This window comes from Sus scrofa, chromosome 13, assembly GCF_000003025.6.
Source record: "Sus scrofa isolate TJ Tabasco breed Duroc chromosome 13, Sscrofa11.1, whole genome shotgun sequence".
In the NCBI taxonomy this organism is placed as follows: Eukaryota; Metazoa; Chordata; class Mammalia; order Artiodactyla; family Suidae; genus Sus; species Sus scrofa.
In genome coordinates, this window is record NC_010455.5 from 31,598,873 (window position 1) to 31,621,387 (window position 22,515).

A 22,515-nucleotide genomic window follows, 5' to 3' on the forward strand; every position below is an offset into this window, starting at 1 on the left:
TCCCTAAATTAACACAGCAGTTTCTCTTTTTTTTGGCAATTTTATTTTATCAACTTTATTGGTCTTTTTTTTTTTTTTTTTGTCTTTTTAGGGCTGCACCCATGGCATATGGAAGTTCCCAGGTTAGGGGTCGTATTGGAGCTGTAGCCACCGGCCTACACCACAGCTACAACCATGCCAGATCTGAGCCATGGATTTTATTTTCTCTTTTTTTTATTTTGAGTTATTTTGTCATCTTTTTCTAGTTTCTTAAGGTGTCATTGATTTTTGGACCTTTCTTTTCTAGTATAAATATTTACAGTTGTAAATTTCCCTTTTGGCATTATATTAGTTGTATTTTGCAACTTTCATTATGTGGTATTTTCATTATCATTCATTTCAAGATATTTTCTAATTTTGCTTGTAATTTATTTGACACACAGGTTCTATAGAAGTATGTTCTTTAATTTTCAGGTATTTGCTGTATGAGAAAAGGGTATGCTTGGCAGAGAACAGTTGGGGAATCTCATGGGGTTGTTGGCAGACTATTGCTATACTCCTCAGGGCAGTGGTTCTGCAGTGGGTCCTAATGACTCTTCCACTAATGCTTAAGGCTTGTCTTGTCGTTACTGGAGAGCAATGATGGGTTTTAAACAGGTTGACAACTGATCCTGGCAACATGTAAATGTTCTAAGAATAGTTTGTTAATGTAATTGGCTTCAGGAAACTCATCCTGAGGGTTATGAAGTTGGGGGGGGGTGTCCAGTCATCAGTATAAGATGCCTTTCCTTTGTCCAGGGATAGTGAAGCCCTCCTAATGGAAGTGCTTAGGAAGGGCTAGGATTGGACAGTAGGATGATGGTGATGGTAGAGAGTGAAGTGGCAAGGAAGAGTGAGATATAGAGGAAAAGGCTGTGGCAGGTGTGGGAGTGTGATGTCTCCAGTGACAAGATGGGCATTCAGGAGGACAAGCACATTTAGAGTACCTGAACAGGTGCTTCAAGAGACTCATCACAGGGAGTTTCCTTGTGGAACCTTGCAGGTTAAGGATGTGGCATTGACACTGCAACAGCTCAGGGCAAACTTCCAAATGCTGAGGGCACAGCAAAAAAAAAGAGAGATAGATTCATTACAGAGACTAAGAAGAGTGTTAAGGCAGAGGGAATTTAAGTGTTAAATTCTACCAGCAAGATAAAGCATGAGGAGTGTGTGTTGAATTTGGCAACAGAAGAGTTTATATTGCCTGGTATATCCATTTTCAGCAATTCCGAAAATATTGAAATTCAGCAATTAAAATTAACATTTTGTGAAACTGTTAACCAAATTAAATTCATATTGGCAGTTATACTCACTAAAGTTTTTAAAGTATTATATATATTATTAAAAATTATTCTTGAGAATAGCTTTAAAATGTAGTTCAATATTTGGGAGGATAGGAAGACATCTTATTTTTGTTTTTTTGAGAGTCTTTGAACTCATCATAACTATTCTTTTTTTTTTTTTTTTCCCATTTTTGGCCGCCCCATGGCATATGGAGCTCCCAGGCTAGGGATCAGCTCCAAGCCACACTTGCAACCTAAGCTGCAGCTGTGGCAATGCCGGATCCTTCCTTAACCCATCATGCTGGGCTGGGGATGTGTCCCAGTGCTCCCAAGATGCCACCAATCCCATTGTGTCACAGCGGGAACTCCTCATCATAACTATTCTTGACTCTTAGTCTTGTGAATGTCTAAAGTGACAGATTCCACCAGCTAAAGGTTTGTAGTTTAGTCAGGGTAATATTCCCAGGCATGCTGTAAATAGTGACTTACTCCCATTCAGAGGGACCCTCTTTGACTCCTGACATGGAAGGAATGGTGGACTCTGGTTGTGTCTCTGTGAGGAGAGGCTCAGATTAATCAGTAGTTACCTTGGAACTCCAAATTTTTGGACAAAAACTTCCGAGTTCTTAGTTTCTAGTCTTTTCCTCATTTAGTGTTTTCAGAAATAGAAAAAGGATTCATAAATAAATAAGACTTATGGATGGCCTAGCAGTCAAGGATTAGGCATTGTCACTCATGTGGCCCCATTCAGTCCTTGTCTGGGGAACTTCCAAATGCTGTATGTGTGGCCAAAAAAAAACAAAACAAAACAACTTTTAATCTTATTACATGTTGATATAATAGAATCACAGATTTATCTTGAACATGATATGGTCATATGTGTTCCTTCTTAAGTGATTAATTAGTCTTTTTGGCTTTTCAGTGGTTATTACCCTGAACCCTTTTCCCTTTTTATAAGTCCTTCATGATTTTTTCTTTCTTTTTTTTTTTTTTTTTTTTTTTCTTTTTAGGGCACCATCTGCAGCATATGGAGGTTCCCAGATTAGGGGTCTAATCAGAGCTATAGCTGCTGGCCTATGCCAAAGTAATGGCAGATCCAAGCCGCGTCTGCAACCTACACCACAGCTCACGGCAACGCCAGATCCTTAACCCACTGAGCAAGGCCAGGGATCAAACCTGCAACTTCATCATTCCTAGTTGGATTTATTTCTGCTGCTCCACAGTGAGAACTCCAATATATTCTTGATAATAAGTAATCCTGGGAGTTCCCCTTGTGGCTCAGTGGTAACAAACTACTGGTATCTATGAGGTTGTAGGTTTGATCTCTGGCCCCACTCAGTGGGTTAAGGATCCGGTGTTGCTATGAGCTGTGGTGTAGGCCGGTAGCTGCAGTTCCAGTTGGACCCCTAGCCTGGAAACTTTCACATGCCACAGGTACAACCCTAAAAAGACAAAACAAACAAAATCCTAACTACTAACAGTTTGTTAGGGGTTGAATCCCAGCTATGGCTGCCAGCCTAAGCCACAGGCACAGTAATGCCAGATCTGAGCCATACCTGCAACCTATACCACAGGTCACAGCAACACTGGATCCTTAACCCAGTGAATAGGGCCAGGGATCGAACCGAGTCCTCATGAATATTAGTTGGGTTTGTTGCCACTGAGCCACTGTGGGAACTCCAGTTGTTAGTTTCTTTTCTTTTCTTTTCTTTTCTTTTTTGTCTTTTTGCCTTTTCTAGGGCTGCTCCCACGGCATATGGACGTTCCCAGGCTAGGGGTTGAATTGGAGCTATAGCCGCCAGCCTACGCCAGAGCCACAGCAACAAGGGATCTGAGCTGCGTCTGCGACCTACACCACAGCTCACAGCACGTCAGATCCTTAACCCACTGAGCAAGGCCAGGGATTGAACCTGCAACCTCATGGTTCCTGGTCGGATTCATTAACCAATGAGCCATGACGGGAACTCCATCCAGTTGTTAGTTTCTTGATCAAAACAGCAAAAAGTTCATCTTGGTTCTTCTGCTAAAAGTTTTTCCTCCACATTTGAACCCATAAGAAGAGTGGAAGACTTTCTCCAGTTGTGATCTATTGATTTAATAGACTCATAATGGATTATTGCAGGAAAGAGTCCTGATCTTCAGTGATATACAATGGACATAACATGGGCAATTCTCACACACTCATCTGTGATGTGAGGATTGTGGCAGCTCCTGCAGAAGGCTGGTGGGAGGGGCATACAGCTGATGCATGTGCCTACAATCTTGGATATAATTGATATATTTGTGGTTCTTGGCACTGAAAGAATAGCTGCACATCACTCCACTGTCAGTTTTATAAAGTGCTAGATGCATCCTCTCTTTAAATTATTTGTTCTTGGAGTTCCTGTCATGGCTCAGTGATTAACAAACAGGACTAGCATCCATGAGGACGCAGGTTCAAGCCCTGACCTCGCTCAGTGGGTTAAGGATCCAGTGTTGCCATGTGGCTGTGGTATAGGCTGGCGGCTACAGCTCTGATTGGAACCCTAGCCTGGGAACCTCCATATGCCACCAGTGTGGTCCTTAAAAAAAAAGAGAGAGAATGTAGGGGTCAGAAAGGCTGCCCATGCACTTTTTTTTTTTGGCTACAGTTTCCAACAGCTTAATGTGGGATCTCAGTTCGCAGACCAGGGATTGAACCTGGGCCACAGTGGTGAAAGCACTGAGTCCTGACCACTAGATCACCAGGGAACTCTGTCCACACACTTTTAAATCATTCTTGCAATTAGGGTTCATTAATTGCTGGGAATCTAGAGATTTTAAACAGGAGTATTTTTTTATTGTTTTGTTTTGCTGAATTAATACAAAATGTCCAAGCCAAGAGAGGTTCTGCAACTAACAGGCCTAACTAGAGGTTCCATGTGTGGAACCTCCATGTGTGGCCTCCATGTGTGCTTGAGGAAACATGAATCACATTAGGGAACCTACAGTTCTTTTGCTTAAATTGAATGTGGGTTGTTATTTACTGTAGATAGGATGATTTTGCTTAAGTTTCAAATCAGACTAATTTCTTTGAAGGGCCATTAATGAAAACAAAGAGAGAAAAACCAAGAGGTCCAGGAAATCAGGAAGTTCCCTTGTGGTGCAGCAGGTTAAAGACATGGCCTTGCTGCTGCTGTGGCTCAGGTCACAACTGCAGCATGGATTTTTTTTTTTTTTTTTTTTTTTTTTGTCTTTTTTGTCTTTTTTTGTTGTTGTTGTTGTTGTTGCTATTTCTTGGGCCGCTCCCTCGGCATATGGAGGTTCCCAGGCTAGGGGTCAAATCGGAGCTGTAGCCACCAGCCTACGCCAGAGCCACAGCAACTCAGAATCCGAGCCGCGTCTGCAACCTACACCACAGCTCACGGCAACGCCGGATCGTTAACCCACCGAGCAAGGGCAGGGACCGAACCCGCAACCTCATGGTTCCTAGTCGGATTCGTTAACCACTGCGCCACGACGGGAACTCCCTGCAGCATGGATTTGATCCCTGGCCTGGGAACTTCCACATACCATTGGTGCAGCTAAAAAAAAGAAGGGAGATGTGGAGAGAGAGAAATCAATAAGATTTAAAATTTTTTTTGCTCTTTAAGGCTGCACTCATGGCATGTGGAAGTTCCCAGGCTAGGGGTCAAATCAGAGCTACAGCTGCTGGCCTACACCACAGCCACAGCAACGTTGGATCTGAGCCGCATCTGTGACCTACACAACAGCTCACAGCAACACTGGATCCTTAAACCATGAATAAGGCCAGAGATTAAACCCACATCCTCATGGATATTAGTCAGATTCATTTTTTCTGGGCCACAACAGGAGCTCCTCAATAAGATTTTTTAAGAGTCTGAACTTAAAAGATGAAACAGAGGAACAAGGGGAAGGATTTGAAAATTAAGCCTAAGCCTGCAATACACATGAATGTATGCATTTCTCAAAATGTGGAGCACTTTGAAAGAAACTATAGTTATAATTTGATTTCTTTTTTTCCTTTTTTCTAGGTGTCACATTCAGTTGCTAAACTTATATTAGTTAATTTCCACTGGCAAGTTGCAGAGATACTGGACAGGTAAGGTGTTTGGGGGAGGAGAGATGGCACAGCCCATAGCTCCTCTCTGCCTACCCACCGAGTGGTTATTGTTGTTTATGTTTTGGAGAATATCCTTATAATGTGCAGATTATATTTTTACAACACTGGATCCATAGCCTTCTAAATTAACTATATTTCAGTAAAACAACCTAAAAAAAAAACAAAACCCCAAAAAACTCAAAACAAAACACTGGGATCATGTTATGTAGCCTTTTTTCTCTATATATGGTGAACATTTCCCCATGTTTTCAGCGTATTCTTTCTATCCCAGTTTTTTTTTTTTTTTTTTTTTTTTTTTTTTTTTTTTTTGTCTTTTTGCTATTTCTTTGGGCCGCTCCCGCAGCATATGGAGTTTCCCAGGCTAGGGGTCTAATTGGAGCTGTAGCCACTGGCCTACACCAGAGCCACAGCAACGCAGGATCCGAGCCGTGTCTGCAACCTACACCACAGCTCACGGCAACGCCGGATCATTAACCCACTGAGCAAGGGCAGGGACCGAACCCGCAACCTCATGGTTCCTAGTCGGATTCGTTAACCACTGCACCACGACGGGAACTCCCTCTATCCCAGTTTTAATGTTGGTGTAGTATTTTATCATATAAATGTTCAGTACTTTCCAAACTTCTGTTGTTGCACAATGAAGCTAGTTCAGATTTTTAATTAATGCCCTTCTAGATAACACTTGCCACTATTTTCAGTTATTTATTTTGGACACAACGAGGGAGGAGTGCATCATGGTGTACCGCATCTTACCATCAATGAAATGGTCAGCCAGTTTACCACCCCCTTCTAGAACCCAAGCCCTTGGAGTCTCAGATGGCCTGGAAATTGACAGGAGGAAGGGTTCTTCCTCTTCTGCATCCTCTAGGGAGATTCCCTGCGCCCCACTCTCAGAGGCAGGTGCTTCTGTCTAGCTCAGGTTTTCTCATCCTCAGCACTATTGACAGTTGGGGCTAGATAACTCTGTTGTGAAGAGACTGTTTTGTGAATTGTAAGAGGTTTGACAGTATCTCTTGGTTCTATCTACTAGAAGACCTTAAATCAAAAATGCCTCTGAAGTTCCCACTGTAGCACAGTGGGATAAGAATCTGACTGCAGCAGCTTGGGTCTTTTGTGGAGGTGCAGGTTCGATCCCTGGCCCAGCACAATGGGTTAAAGGATCCAGCGTTGCCTCACCTGTGGCCCAGATTCAGTCCCTCCACTGGGAACTTCCATATGCTGAGAGTTCGGCCATGAAAATAAGTAAATAAATAATTGACAGAACATTGTTAATCAACTATACTTTAGTAAAAATTTTTTTTTTTAAAAAATGCTGGATGAGGAAGGAGCAAATATATCTGCCCTCTTGCTCCTCTCTATACTTAAGAGCTGAACACATTGAGATAGACTTCCACATGAATTTCCCTGCCTGCACTACCGTTACTGCTACCCAAAACTCTGGAACCACATAGATTTCAGAAGTGGGAATTTAGCACTGTCCAGACTCTCTAGCCTAACATGGGAATGGAGATGATTTGGATGGGCTAAAGACAGTATTACTAGTGCAAGAACTAGGAATAAGTTGGAGGAGGTGGAGTTCCCATAGTGGTGCATCAGAAACAAACCCGACTAGTATCTATGAGGACTTGGGTTCAATCCCTGGCCTCACACAGTGGGATAAGAATCCAGTGTTGCCATGAACTGTGGCATAGGTCTCAGACATGGCTCAGATCCTGCGTTGCTGTGGCTGTGGTGTAGGCCGGCAACTGTAGCTCCAATTGGCCCCCTAGCCTGGGAACCTCCATATGCTGTGGATGTGGCCCTAAAAAACAAACAAACAAAAAATGTTGGAGGAGATAATGTAGTTCTTTCCTGCTCAGATTCTTGGTATCTTGGTAGTGGACTTTGTGTTGGCACTTTTATTGCTACATGGTAACTTTTTATTTTTAAATGTATGCCATACCTCATTCCAGAAAGGAGTTAAATTTTCACTATGAAATTTTTCCCCCCAAATTTGTGTGTGGGTGTGTACTCATATGCGTGTGAAGTATGTAGGTTTTAAAGATAAATAAAGCAAATACTCTAATTGTCCACCCAAACAGGAAGCCCTCTGACCTTTAAACTTTATTTTGTCTTCTGAAATGAAGTTCTTAAATGTAACATGATTTGTCAGAGTTTTTCCTTACGCTTTGCATTTTCTATGACTTAACATATCCCTCCAGGAGTTCCCACTGTGGAGCAGTGGGTTAATGATGTGGCTCATCTCTGTGGAGTTGCTGGTTCCATCTCTGATCCAGCACAGTGGGTTAAGGATCTAGTGTTGCTGCAGCTGTGGCATAGGATGCAGATCCAGTTCATATTCAATCCCTGGCCCAGAAATTTCCATGTGCTGCAGCGGTGGCCAGAAAAAAAAAGATATCCTTTCCTAGTCTGAAGACATAGAGATACTTGCCTATAATTCCAGAAAGCAGATACAGTTCTTCTTAAGTATTTTTCTTGTAGTTCAATGCCTTTAAAACAGTGTTATTATTCTTACACCAATTGAGAGCTAAAAAAATTGAAAAAGAAAGAAGTCTATTAGTGGGATTTCCCGTCGTGGCTCATTGGAAACGAATCTGACTAGTATCCATGAGGACGCAGGTTCAGTCCCTGGCCTCCCTCAATGGGTTAAGGATCTGGTGTTACTGTGAGCCATAGTGTAGGCTGGCAGCTACAATTTCAATTTGACCACTAGCCTAGGAACCTCCATATGCTAAGGGTGCGGCCCTAAAAAGACAAAAAAAAAAAAAAGAGAAGTGTAGTAAAGTAAAAGAAGTTTGGTTATGTGAGAAGCTAATCAAAAGACAGAGACACTTCAGTGTGAGTACAACACATGCTGATCTATCCTGATTTTGTTCAGAGGTAAAAATATTTGTCTTCAGTTTCTGATTCCCTTTATTTCTGCTTGTTGTTTTGTAGATACAAGTCTAATTCTGCTCAGCTCCTTGTTGAGGCTCGAGTTCAGCCCAATCCATTGAAACATGTGAGTGTCTGCTACTTGAATAAGGCTTCTGCTAATGTACATGGCTCTTGTTATTGAGAACCATCTTCCTTTGTTTATACTGCAACATGCTCAAGATATTTGTTCCAGGAGTTCCCGTCGTGGCGCAGTGGTTAACGAATCTGACTAGGAACCATGAGGTTGCAGGTTTGGTCTCTGCCCTTACTCAGTGGGTTAACGATCTGGCGTTGCCGTGAGCTGTGGTGTAGGTTGCAGACGCGGCTCGGATCCCGCGTTGCTGTGGCTGTGGTGTAGGCCGGTGGCTACAGCTCCGATTCAACCCCTAGCCTGGGAACCTCCATATGCCACAGGAGCGGCCCAAGAAATAGCAAAAAGACAAAAAACAAAAAACAAAAAAAGATATTTGTTCCAATATAGGCCTAAGTCCTCTATGTCCATTATAGTTTGGAAATTTTCCTCGAAGGTAAAAAAAATTGCCTCTTCTGGAACCTCTCCAGCCTCACCTAAGGATTCTTGCACTTAGACATGGCCTGTGCTCCGTTCCTGCTGTGCTCTTGGTGTTCCCATGCTCAATGTATGAGTCTTTGACAATGCTTGTGCCTTCCCTGACCTTAAATGTCCAGACCCTGCCACTATCTTTGCTTGTGGGGACCTAAATCACATTAGTTTTTTGTTTGTTTGTTTTCTTTTTTCGTCTTTTTAGGGCCGCACCCACGGCATATGGAGGTTCCCAGGCTAGGGGTCAAATTGGAGCCATAGCTGCCGGCCTACACCACAGCCACAGCAATGTCAGATCCGAGCGGAGTCTGCAACCCACATCACAGATTACGGCAATACCAGATCCTTAATCCACTGAGCGAGGCCAGGGACTGAACCTGCGTCCTCATGGATACTAGTCAGATTCATTTCCAGTGAGCCACGACAGGAACTCACCTTTAAAAGCCCAAAATCCAAGCCATATTTCACAAAGCCTGTCTCCAGGAATCACTTTCCTCCAAATTCCTATACTTGTATTTTTAAACCTTTACATTTATGTTGTAGTAATCCACTCCTGTTTTTTCAGCTCCCCTATCAGACTGTAAGTGTTTTTTTAAGTTTAGGAATCATATCTTACAATGTATAGCAATTTCCTCTGTATCTGGGAGTTCAGTAAACATTTGTCGAATGAGCAAGGGCTATGTTAAAAGCACTTTCAGGAGGGAGAATAGGGGCTCAGCTCACCATATAACTTCTGCAGTCTCTTAGTAGGAAATTTTCAGCAGCGTACTGGACAAACATGGGAATACAGTCTTTTCCCTCAAGTTGTTTTTGTATTCTCAATGAAAAACAAGAACCTAATATAAACGTGTAAGGTGTATTTTTTTCATTGGTTTGTAGTCTTGGTCACAGTCCCCAGGTTGTCTTTGCCCATTTTTGTAACATGGTACAGAGTTTAAGCTCTACATTTATTCTGGAGTTTAAGTTCTACATTTATTTGCCCACATCCTAGAAGAGCTTCTTAGAAGAAGCCTTCCTCATTCCTCTAAACTAACTGTATGAAACATCTCTTTGGTGTATTAGGATGAGTTGTAACTTGGTAAAAACTGTAATAGTGTGTGTTTGGGGGCATGTTGATATGGGAAAACCACTGTCTTTGGCACTCAGCCTCTAATAACTTGTGTGACCGTATTACTTGTTGAGGGGCAACTTTGTGCTGTGCTGAATAGGGGCACTTTTCAAAAGAAACCCAATAGCCTCTAAAGGAAGTGAGACTGAGTGACCTCTAAGGACCTTGGCAGTTCTGAAATCCTGGTGCTTTTAGCCTGATGTTATAAACTACTGTAAGTTCTCATTTTCATCTTCTTTCTGCCTCTCTAAATCTTAGTGGTCCCTCAAGCCCAGTTCAGCTACCACCTCCTATGGGAATCCTTCCTGATTATATACTTTCTGCTTAGAACTCTTGGAATTTGCAGAGTCCACACGTTGCAGTTGCACTTGTTTTGGAGTCTGAATTGCCCCTCATGGCTCATTATCACTCTGCCTTTCTCCAGGTCCCCACATCTCATCCCCCTCACCACTGTGCAGTGTGTATGCAGTTTGTGCGGAAGGAAAATCTACTCTCTCTGGCGTGTCAGCACCAGTTTTGCCGAAGCTGCTGGGAGCAGCACTGCTCAGTACTTGTCAAGGACGGTGTGGGTGTGGGTGAGTCTGCCATAGTATTTATGAAAGGCTGGCATGAAGTGTTTAGCTTCAACTCTGCCCTTTCAGGTATTCAGGTCAACTGGAGTGTTTCCTTTTTTTTTTTTTTTTTTTTTTTTTTTTTTTGTCTTTTTACCTTTTCTAGGGACGCTCCTTCGGCATATGGAGGTTCCCAGGCTAGGGATCTAATTGGAGGTGTAGCCACTGGCCTACTCCAGAGCCACAGCAACTTGGGATCCGAGCTGTGTCTGCGACCTACACCACAGCTCACAGCAATGCTGGATCCTTAACCCACTGAGCAAGGCCAGGGATTGAACCCACAACCTCATGGTTCCTAGTTGGATTTGATAACCACTGCGCCACGACAGGAACTCCTGGAGTGTTTTCTTGTGAGCCTAATTGAAGTTTTTATTGTCCCTAGCCTGGGAACCTCCATGTGCCGCGGGAGCGGCCCAAGAAATAACCAAAAAAAAAAAAAAAAAAAAAAAAAAAAAAACCATTGGTTTCCAAACGCATTAGTCTGAAAAATGGTAACGTTTATTCTAGTCCTGAGCAAAAGAGAAAGCTGAGGCTAATGTTTGGGCATGTATGTAAATGGTGGTGTTCGCGCAAGGCTGCCTTTTCTTGCCTTTTGGGTGAACTGTCCTTTAAGCTGCCTACCCTATCTTCTCAAAGTGGCAGCCATAACTCAGAAATACCTAGAGAGTTTGCTGCTCATTGGGTAATATAAGTACAAATAAAATTTGATGATCAGTTAAAGGAATGTTAGTTAAACTGATTTGATGATATTGAAACTAAATTAGTGTTTATTGTATTTGCAAAATCTCATTGTGTTGGTAGTAAATAATATTAAACATCACAAAACTAAATTGTTATTCAGGAAAACTATAAAGGGGTTCCTGCTGTGACACAGTGGATTAATGATCCGGCTTGTTACTGTCGTGTTACAGGTTTGATCTCTGGCTTGACACAGTGAGTTAAGGGTCTAGTGTTGCCACAGCTGTGGTGTAGGTCGCAGATGTGGCTCTGATTCAATCCCTTGGCCGGAAACTTCCATGTGATATGGGTGTGGCCAAAAAAGGGGGAAAAAAAAGAAGCTTTAGGATTTTTTTAAACGGTTTTGTTTTTTATTGGTGCTATTTGTGATATATACTATTTAATTTGTGATGATATTTTAGTTGCATCATTGTGCAAATATATTTTCTCTCATCTGAACACGTTTTGTTGCCTCAGGTGTTCCCTATGTAGAATCTGAATTTGTTAGTGGAAGTCAGTGAACAAATATATTACTGTTGTGTCTTCTGCAATATAGTTGTCCATCAGATTGTCTTTGTTCAACAGGTGTCTCTTGCATGGCTCAGGACTGCCCGCTCCGAACACCAGAGGACTTTGTGTTTCCATTGCTGCCCAATGAGGAATTGAGAGACAAATACAGGCGCTACCTCTTCAGGGACTATGTGGAGGTATGCCCAGCCCCCATTGTGCCCTCTGTCTTCTGAGCCTACTTCCCATCAGATGCTAACCAGTTACTTTGTAGACTACATTGCGATTAGATGCTTTTGTTTGAAGAAAGAGCCCCATGACTAAAAAAGTTTGAAAACCTCTAGAGTAGTAGTGAAGAACATTGGCCCTAGAGTCAGACAGATAGTTGTGTGAATCCCAGGTCTCTTGCTTTCTTACAATGAATCTTTCAATCCATTATTTTCCTTCTTTGAGCCTTGGTTTTCTCTTATAGAGTTGTCAGGCATCCTCACCTTATACATAGTTGCTTAGACAAGCTATTGTCAGTCAGGAGATGATCACAAATCAGGCATATTTCAGGAGTTGCTTTTCTGTTCAGGTCACAGAGTCGTTCAGCACAAGGACGGAGTATTGCCTCTTGAGCAATTTGAAAAGTTGTTCAGGTTTTCAGCATGGTCAGTTTTGGAGTTGTTTCCCTCTTTTGTGCTACTTGTTCAACTTGCTGGTCCCATCTAGCATAATTTTAATCTTTGTCTTTTTTTTTTTTTTTTTTTTTTGCCTTTTCTTGAGCTGCTCCTGCGGCACACGGAGGTTCCCAGGTTAAGGGTCTGATTGGAGCCGTAGCCACCGGCCTACGCCAGAGCCACAGCAACTCGGGATCCGAGCCACATCTGCGACCCATACCACAGCTCACGGCAATGCGGAATCCTTAACCCACTGAGCAAGGGCAGGGATCGAACCTGCAACCTCATGGTTCCTAGTTAGATTTGTTAACCACTGAGCCATGACAGGAACTCCTAATCTTTGTCTTTTATGCCTAAGCTTTTGGGTTGATTGACAGCCTTGGTCCTCTCCTACACATGTTGCAGGATAAACAGAATGCCTTGTTACTTGTGCTTTTGGTATATACCTGAGGGTCATTGAACCCCTCCGATTCCTAGGCACAGCTGATTGGGCTGTGTTCCTTTCCAGCTCTGGTCCCTCTGCACTTCCCTTTTTTTTCCCCCTATGCACTGTCATCTCAGATATACAATTCTGTATTCCATTTTGTAATCTATTAAATCATTCTAATGAGTTGCTTCTTAGTTTAAGTTAAACAGTGAAAGGTCATTTTTTTTCTTTCTCTCTTTTTTGGCTGCCCTGTGGTATGTGGAGTTCCCAGGCCAGGGATCTGATCCGAGCTGCAGCTGTGACCTAAGCTGCAGCTGCAGCAAGCTAGATCCTTAACCCACTGTGCCAGGCTGGGGATTGAACCTGTGTCTCAGCGCTCAGAAGACACTGCCAATCCTGTTGCGCCACAGTGGGAACTCCTGAAAGGTCATTTTTAATATCTGTCTAATGTCTGGTCCTCATGACGTCCATCTTTTTTTTTTTTTTTTTTTTTTTTAATCTTTATTTCGTATTAGAGTACACTTGATTTACAATGTTGTATTAGTTTCAGGGGTATAGCCAAGTGATTTGGCTATACATATACAAATAGTCATTCTTTTCCAGATTCCTTTTCCATATAAGTCTCTGCAGAATATATATATATTTTTGTCTTTTTGTGATTTCTTGGGCCGCTCCTGCGGCATATGGAGGTTCCCAGGCTAGGGGTCTAATCGGAGCTGTAGCCGCCGGCCTACACCAGAGCCACAGCAACTTGGGATCTGAGCCATGTCTGCAACCTACACCACAGCTCACAGCAACGCCAGATCCTTAACCCACTGAGCAAGGCCAGGGATTGAACCTGCAACCTCATGGTTCCTAGTCGGATTCGTTAACCATTGTGCCACGATGGGAACTCCCATCTTTTTTTTTTAGGGCCGCACTCAGCGGCATGTGGAGTTTCCCAGGCTAAGGGTCAAATCAGAGCGATAGCTGCTGGCCTACACCATAGCCACAGCAACACCAGAGCCACGTCTTCTACCTACACCACAGCTCATGGCAACTCTGGATCCTTAACCCACTGAAAGAGGCCATGGATCGAACCTGTGTCCTCATGGATACTAGTCATATTCATTTCCATTGAGCCATGACGGGAACTCCCATGATATCCATCTTGATGTAAGTCATCAGCTGAAAGAATAGACGGCAATTGAGTACTCAGGAAGGTCTGATTTAGAGGCACGAATTAGGGAATATCCTCATTCCTCCCCCCTTTATGTATTCACAGAGTCACTACCAGCTCCAACTCTGCCCTGGTGCAGACTGCCCCATGGTTATCCGGGTACAGGAGCCCAGAGCTCGCCGAGTACAGTGCAATCGGTGCAACGAGGTCTTCTGGTAAGAGTGAGTGTGGATGCTGAGCAGCCCTGGGCTTGTACCTTCTCCAAAACACTGCTACAATTGCTCTTGTGAGGGCAGGGGTGGGAGAGCCAGGGTCTTTGAGCTAGAAGAGCAGCTGTGCTCCACATGGGCGGGATTTTTACCTATAATCTCATGTTCCAGGTAATACACAAGTCCGGAGATAAGGAAAGGGCCCAGATTCTTAGAGAATGTGCTATGGCTTATGCTACTAAGACCCATGGCTCAGAGATTGTATCCGTGTCGGTGTGTATCTATTGCACAGATAATTCACATATTACTGTATTTGAAAGCTACAACCATCAACATTTTAATCTTTCTCTCTGTGGCCTTTCCACGAATTTTATAATGCTGTAATTCATAAATGTGATTTACAGAGTTCCCATCGTGGTGCAGAGGAAACAAATCCAACTAGGAGCCATGAGGTTATGGGTTCGATTCCTGGCCTTGTTCAATGGGTTAAGGATCCAGTGTTGCTGTGAGCTGTGGTGTAGGTAGTGGATTTGGCTCGTATCTGTCATTGCTGTGGCTGTGGCTTAGGCCGGCAGCTATAGCTCCAGTTCAACCTCTAGCCTGGGAACCTCCATATGCCGAGAGTGCGGCCCTAAAAAGCAGAAAATAGGAGTTCCTGTCCTGGCACAGTGGTTAACGAATCTGACTAGGAACCATGAGGTTGCGGGTTCGATCCCTAGCCTTGCTCAGTGGGTTAAGGATCCAGTGTTGCCGTGAGCTGTAGTGTTGGTCAAAGATTCGGCTCGTATCTGTTGTTGCTGTGGCTGTGGTGTAGGCCGGCAGCTATAGCTCCAATTTGACCCCTAGCCTGGGAACCTCCATATGCTGCAGGCGCGGACCTAAAAAATAAATTAAAAAAAAAAAAAGACAAAAAACAAAAGACCCACTAATGTAGTTGCTCTCTATCCTTTGTGTCCCATGTTGTGAACTTCTTTCCTTGGCACGTGTGTTAGGTAGGCTATCTTTCTGAGAGCCTTTATCGTAAAGTTGTTTTGGCTTGGACAAAAGGGAAATAAAAAATATGGGAGGAGTTCCTGTCATGGCCTAGTGGTTAGTGAATCCAACTAGGAACCATGAGGTTGCGGGTTCGATCCCTGGCCTTGCTCAGTGGGTTAAGGAACCGGCGCTACTCTGAGCTGTGGTGTAGGTTGCAGACATAGCTCGGATCCCGAGTGGCTGTGGCTGTGGCTATAGCTCCCATTGGACCCCTAGCGTGGGAACCTCCATATGCTGTGGGTGTGGCCCTAGAAAAGACAAAAAAAAAGGTGGGGGGAGCCTGGCCTGATGAATATTATAATGTTTTTCTTTGCTGATTTTAGGTCTTGAGCACTGTCAGATGTATCATGCCCCATACAGATTGCGTGAGTGCTGGCATTTGTGCCTCTTTTGTGCACATCTGGCAGAGAGGTGGCTGATGGGAAGCTAAGGCTCCCAGAAATGGGTCCTAGTCCTGCCTTAGGCCTGAGTTGAGATACTGTTTTCAGTGCACCTTCCCATGCCCTTTGGGAGGCGGAGTTCTGAATTTGACATCCTGTCAAAAGAGTTGACACCACACAAGATATTTAAAACAAATATTTCTTTGGGGTTTATCCAGAGAAGTTCACACAGTACTTCAGTATAATCCTGGGTAGGTAAAAATCTCAAAGCCCTTGATAGATGACTTTATCTCTTTGAAAAGCTCTAATTAGGATCTGTTGGCTTGGACAGAAGGAAAATTTAGAACATAGGACCTGACCTAATGATTATTTGAATGTTCTTCTTTTCTGATTTTAAGTTTCAAGTGTCGTCAGATGTATCACGCCCCCACAGACTGCGCCACAATCCGGAAATGGCTTACGAAGTGTGCAGACGACTCTGAAACAGCCAACTACATTAGTGCTCACACTAAAGATGTAAGGACTGTATTTTACCTGTCTTGGATCTGCCCTCATTAGTGCTGGCCAGGGCCTTGCCTGGGCAATTTGCCATCTGAGAGCAGAACACCCACAGCCTCAGGGCCCCTGGAAGCTGCAGACCCTGGCCCAGAGTTTGCAGCAATTTATCATAGTATATACTGGGTACATTTATTTTAATAAAATGCTGAAATGCTTGGAAAAATTTTACCCTTAGGAGAACTAAATAGAAGAAAACTAGCTTTTATTGAATGCCTCCAAAGCTTTAAAAGCCCTGGGAGGAGGGTGGTTGGTAGTCATATCTAATAAATAGCAAGACTGATGAAAGTTCAGGCTGTCCAGTTCTCATTCTGGAAACTTCTTATAGGAAGGCATGGCCTTCAGCCCCTTGAGCCCTGCATGACTCAGCACCCAAGGCTGTACCCTGTGTTAGTTACCTGCTGAGTTACGAGGACACTTGTGACCATGACATTATTAGACATAGTCCTTTTGGTGGCAGTGGGAGAGCACAGCTTTAGACTGGTCTCTGCATTGCTGCCTGGGGTTGCAGAGCGAGTGAGCTTTAGAGGTATTTCCTTGCCCCCTTCTGGAAGCAGAAGTTCAAGTGAGCTGACCAGGACTTAGTCCACTGTGGCAGCTCTTATGGTGCTTTGGCATTCCTCCCAAGCAGGCAAGCTTTCTACTGACTCAGCTTGTGCTTAATCTGAGCAGCCTCCTGGCAGGGACAGATGGTGGAAGACTTAGTGGGGCTCAGCTGGTGCTTGGAGTGTTTCAGAGCCAAACATGCTGACCTCATTTCCTTGAATTGCTGTTCCAGCCTCAGCGACCCGCCACATTTAAGTGAGATGCTCCTCCCCAGAAGTGCTCGCACGATGAGCTACTGGGCACGGGTGCCAGGAGCTTTGTGTAATTTGTCTTAGAACCGGCCTGATGGTGCGTGAGCCTAATGGCGCCCTTCTGTCTCCTCAGTGTCCCAAGTGCAACATCTGCATTGAGAAGAACGGAGGCTGCAATCACATGGTGAGCAGAAGCCTGTACCCTTTGCTTATGTGACATGGAGCCTTTGGTCAGCGTGCCCTTAACATGTTCTCTTCTGTTTCCCTCTGACAGCAATGCTCCAAGTGTAAACATGGTGAGTCCTGGGCTTGGTGTGCAAGGCCCAGTGGCACAGTCTGTTTCTTGTGCACGGGTCTCCATTGCTTCTTTAGTGAGTGCTTTTGTGGTAAAGTGATAAACAAAGGGCAGCGTCAGTTGCTTAGAGTCATGGTAACAGTGTAAAGAAGCTGTTGACTTACTGATTTATTATTTTTAGTCCGCTTATAATCCCACTACCATCTCACTGACACAAGTAGTCAGAAGTCAAGTTTGAAGTGACTCTTAGACCCTTATGAATCCTCAGTCATCCAAGAAGAAGGTTTTAGTGTGTTCTGTTTATTTTTGCTAAGACAGGTAAGTAACTAGGGACCTATCTGTGCTGCCTTACAGATACCTTTCAGAGCTAGCTGCATGTTGTTTTAACAGAGGTAGTAAATTTTCCTTTGAGGTTTTATAAAGGTTTCAGAGGGGTTTTTGATTTGGCCTTTCAGGCTTCCTTCCTCTATCAGGTGTAGGTTATGTAGAACCTTTTGGTTTTCTTTTCCTCCTACAAAATCAAGTGAAGAAATAAAATTCCTTCAAGTAGAAAATAATGTCCAGATAGGTTTCCTGCACAGCTGCTTAGAGGCTGACCAGGAGGCCCTCTTTTTATAAGAGCCCATCTAATGATATTCCTGTGTTTTCCCGGGAGCCCACTGTAATCAAAGTAGACATGGCAGGTTTTAGACAGGAACAGTGACTCTGTAGAATGAACATAGGCCAAGGGTAGTGGCCCATTTCCTCAGTGATATCACACCCTGTCTCCTCTGTGTGTGTTTGAATGAGAGGAACATGTGTCATCCACTTGGAATAGTGCCTAAGAAATATGTACAATTTAAAGAGAAACAAAGTAAATACTCCAGTACCCACCACATGCCTAATATTGAAGAAGTCCCTATCAGTCCCCATCAGTGCGTCCATTGTCAGTCATTGTCTCCCCATCCCTTACCATCAGAGTTAATTACCATCCTTTGCATTACTGTATAGTTTTACATCACCTGTACAGGCAACTCTATGCGATGCAATAGTATTTAAAACAGTACCAAACACAACCTAGCTAAGGAGAAAGCACTATTGCCACTGTTCAGTGAAGGCCCCTAGAAGAAGATGAATGAACTCTAGGTCTCTAAGTTTGGCTTTAATTTCCCCACATTTTACAAAAGCCCCTTTTGGAAGTCAGTAAGCCAGCTTATGGGAGCGAATCCTGGGAAACGGGGCCTGCCACTGTCCGGGTTTCTGGCAGAGAAAGAACATTGGCTGTAAAACATTCATAGGGGATCCTTATTTTTCCCTCTTCACTTCCTCAGTGTGGAAACAGAATCATGATTCTAAGTATGAACTATTGGGTAGCTGTGAGTTTTATTAAAATGTATTTAAAAAAAAAAAAAAGGTAAAAAGCCATTATCCCCAGCTTCATGTACAAAATCTTTCTAGGACAAGTGTTGAGAGCGGGAGGTAGTCAGGAGGGCGAATGTATGTTCCGAGTGGCCAGGTGGGTCTCAGTTGGGCGAGTTTCTGCTTCTCACAGAGGCATTGACACAGCAGACTGGTGGTATTGTACAGTTATCATCTGCCTGTGTTGCATCATATGTGTTCATGGAACTGAGACAATCCATAGGCTGTTGAGAATGCAAGGATGGGCCACACGGACAGTGGGATGTCACAGAGATGACTCCCTTGAGGAGTTCTGGTCAGGTGACCCTCTCCCAGCAGGATCTGTATGTCCTCCCACTTTGCCTGTGACTTGGGAGAAATGTGGGCTAGTCTCATGTGTGTAAATGCTTCTTTCTCTGTTCTGTTCAGACTTCTGCTGGATGTGTCTAGGAGATTGGAAGACCCATGGCAGCGAGTACTATGAGTGCAGTCGGTACAAGGAGAACCCAGACATTGTCAATCAGAGCCAGCAAGCCCAGGCCAGGGAGGCCCTCAAGAAGTACTTGTTCTACTTTGAGAGGGTAGGCGCCCTCTCCTGCACCTGCTCCTCAAGGGTGGGCTTCTTCCATTGGGCCTGCTGGGTGAAACTCCCAGTGACTGGTAGCCACAGCCAACATGTGCACACAGAAGTCAGGGAATGGAGCTCCTGCAGTGGCCTGAGTGGTACCTCCTTAGACGTGGCTTTCAGGATCCACAGGGTAGCTACAGCTGACAAGGAATGATGTTCTGACCTTGTTTGAATGATTGATGGATTGTCTTTTCCATTTAGTGTCATGTTTGTTTGTTTCTAATTGAGTTATAATTGATTTATAATATTACATGATTTTCAGGTGTACAACAGAATGATTCACATTTTTTAAAGGTTATACTCCACTTCTAGTTATTATAAAATATTGGTTAATGAGGTCGCGGGTTCGATCCCTGGCCTTGCTCAGTGGGTTAACGATCCGGCGTTGCCGTGAGCTGTGGTGTAGGTTGCAGACGCGGCTCGGATCCCGCGTTGCTGTGGCTCTGGCGTAGGCCGGTGGCTACAGCTCCGATTCAACCCCTAGCGTGGGAACCTCCATATGCCGCGGGAGTGGCCCAAGAAATAGCAACAACAACAACAACAACAACAACAACAACAAAAAATATTGGTTATATTTCCTGTGCTGCACAGTATACCCTCGTAGCTTATTTATTTTATACACAGCAGTTTGTACATCTCCCTCCCCTACCCCTATCTTGCCCTTAAACCCCCCCATCCAATGCCACCTTAATAGATTCAGAGGCCAGTTTCTCCCAGGGAGACCCTTCATAAACCCATGGAACATGGTACGTTTGGTTTCTAAGCACAAGACACCTGTAGGTACCTAGCTTTGCTTAGTCCTCAGGGCTGGAGCCCTGTTGCCCCAGAGGCGGCAGAGTGATCTTGCAGGCAGACATCTACTCTGGATGGGCTTAGTAATGTGGACTGAAGAAGTCCCCCTCCTGTACTCCCAAGGACACAGAGCCCCCATAAGCTAGGTGAGGCTGTGGCCATTCTGAACTCCTTGTGGACCTCTGCACCTTCCCAGGACTCCTGCAGCTTTCTTCCTCCTCTGTACCCTGTAGTGGGAAAACCACAACAAGAGTTTGCAGCTGGAGGCACAGACATACCAGCGGATTCATGAGAAGATTCAGGAGAGGGTCATGAATAATCTGGGGACATGGATTGACTGGCAGTATCTACAGAACGCTGCCAAGCTCTTGGCCAAGGTCTGTACTCCCTCGCTCTTCCAGTCCCTGGTTCGGTGTCTGGCCTTGTCAGGCCCAGACCTCAGGGTGGGAGGCATTGTAGGGAGCATGGGGCTCAGCACCTAGTGCGACCCTGCTTGCTCCTGCTTACGGGTCCACATTTTCCTGGGCTGTGCCCACCGAGGACCCAGTCCTCTGTGGATGTACTGGGGATTTCAGGAAGAGTATTCCAGTGCCTCTGCCTGCTGGGAAACAACTACAGGGAAAATTAGAGCCCTTTTCTTCTTTTGTCCCATCCATGCATCACTCAAAGGAAAATAAGAGTTTATCTTTGGACAAGTATTGAGATAGATGTGTGGACTCTGATGTCCGACTCAAGAAGAAAGAGCCATTGAGGCAGCTGCTGGTAATAAATCACAGTGTGAAAAAGGAACTGTGGGTGTTCTGTGACCATTTCTGTTTCAGTTTTTGCCATATTGCCCCCCCAGTTCATCTTTTATTTGCCTTGGCCTCATTTCTTTCAGGCCCATACCCATAGAGCGAGACTAATTTGCATGGTGGGGTAAGAACTGTAAAAGCCATCAGATCCATGTAGGTTACAGTCATGGACACAGATCCTTTCTCTTCTCTCTATTGCAGTGTCGATACACCCTGCAGTACACGTACCCATATGCATACTACATGGAGTCTGGACCCAGGAAAAAGCTGGTAAGGCAAAGCCATCCCTCTTAGCTTCAGAGGTGCCCTTCTCAACCCATACTTTACAGGAGAGCAGGGACTGGCCCTTGGTTATTAGGAGAGAAAAATCAAAACAAAACTGGCAATTGAAAATTTGGTTTCTCCTTTAGGCATTTACAAAATAGATCTCAGGTTCTAACCTTTTGTGTAATAGCAAGGCAGTTATAATGAAGCTGGGGAACAACTATATTTTTAGGGTGATTGGCTAAAAGTGTCTGTGGCCTCTTGGGAGCCAGTGTTCATGCTCTGGGAAGACAGTCCAGAATGCATGTTCCTAAATATAATGGGCTTTTTTTTACATCTTTGTTAAAGTCTTCATCTTAGATGTAGGTTGTTTCCCCCCAATCATAAAGTAATTCACATTAATTAGTTAGATGTTGAAAAATGTGGAAAAAACATTTACATTATCCATCATCTCACCAGAAAGAAATGACTACTGTTTGCATTTTCCAGTCTTTTAAAATTAATATTATTTCTGTAATCAAGTTTTCATAGATATATAACGTTTCATTGTTACGGTAATTTGCTGCTACAGCCCTTGTTATTTATCAGGGTGGAAAATGCCATGTTTTAATAGTTGCATTAAGTGTTCCATTATATGGTTGTACCATCATTTGGGGCATTTATTGTTTCTGTTTTTCACTATCATAAGACATTGTGAAGCCTCTGTGCAGTTGATTTGTGCAGTGGGTGTGTAATTACTAAGTCAAATGGTTTGAAAAATTAAGACTCTTGATTTGCAGAAGGGCTGAAAAAGAACTATTCAGTGAATACAGAATCTGTGAATATCTACTTTGACTTGTTTTCTCAGCATCCTTTTCCCTATATATGGGAAGCATTCTCTTCAGTGGCTCAAATTCTTCCCCTTCCTTTGGGGGCGGAGGTTGAGTGTGGCCTTGGCATGTGGATGTACTCTGTAGGTAGCCTTTGGATTGGATTCAGGCTCCAGGTACAGGAGCTAGTACTGTTCTCTGAAGACAGTATCAGGCTTCTCTGTAGCTCATTTGAGCCTGAGGTGCTGCGTCTGCCCCTCCCATCTGCAGGCCCTGCCCCGGCTACAGCCCCCTCTCCTTTTGACCCTCCTGCTCTACCCATACAGTTTGAATACCAGCAGGCTCAACTGGAGGCTGAGATCGAAAACCTGTCATGGAAGGTGGAGCGTGCGGACAGCTATGACAGAGGGGTAAGTGTCTACTGTCCTCTTGGACCCTCTTGCAGGTGAGGTTGGTGTAATAATAGGTAACACGGTGGTTCGCATATGGACTGAAAGCTGCTGCTAAA

At 44.1% G+C, this 22,515-nt stretch overlaps 1 protein-coding gene across 7 annotated transcripts in view; it reads left to right on the plus strand.

The window, feature by feature from the left end:
• ARIH2 (ariadne RBR E3 ubiquitin protein ligase 2) overlaps positions 1-22,515 on the plus strand; it is a 53,808-nt gene that overhangs the window by 28,847 nt on the left and 2,446 nt on the right. For 5 of the 7 annotated variants that reach the window (XM_003132197.6, XM_021070657.1, XM_021070658.1 and 2 more), the window contains 12 exons: positions 5,315-5,382; positions 8,341-8,404; positions 10,414-10,564; positions 11,903-12,024; positions 14,178-14,287; positions 16,095-16,212; positions 17,182-17,232; positions 17,323-17,344; positions 19,150-19,301; positions 20,374-20,517; positions 21,136-21,204; positions 22,334-22,417. In XM_003132197.6, coding sequence (XP_003132245.3) covers positions 5,315-5,382; positions 8,341-8,404; positions 10,414-10,564; positions 11,903-12,024; positions 14,178-14,287; positions 16,095-16,212; positions 17,182-17,232; positions 17,323-17,344; positions 19,150-19,301; positions 20,374-20,517; positions 21,136-21,204; positions 22,334-22,417 — 1,155 coding nt within the window. Of the gene's footprint in view, positions 1-5,314; positions 5,383-8,340; positions 8,405-10,413; positions 10,565-11,902; positions 12,025-14,177; positions 14,288-16,094; positions 16,213-17,181; positions 17,233-17,322; positions 17,345-19,149; positions 19,302-20,373; positions 20,518-21,135; positions 21,205-22,277; positions 22,418-22,515 lie in introns of all 7 variants that reach the window. The other 2 variants (XM_005669530.3, XM_021070659.1) reach the window with 1 other exon arrangement.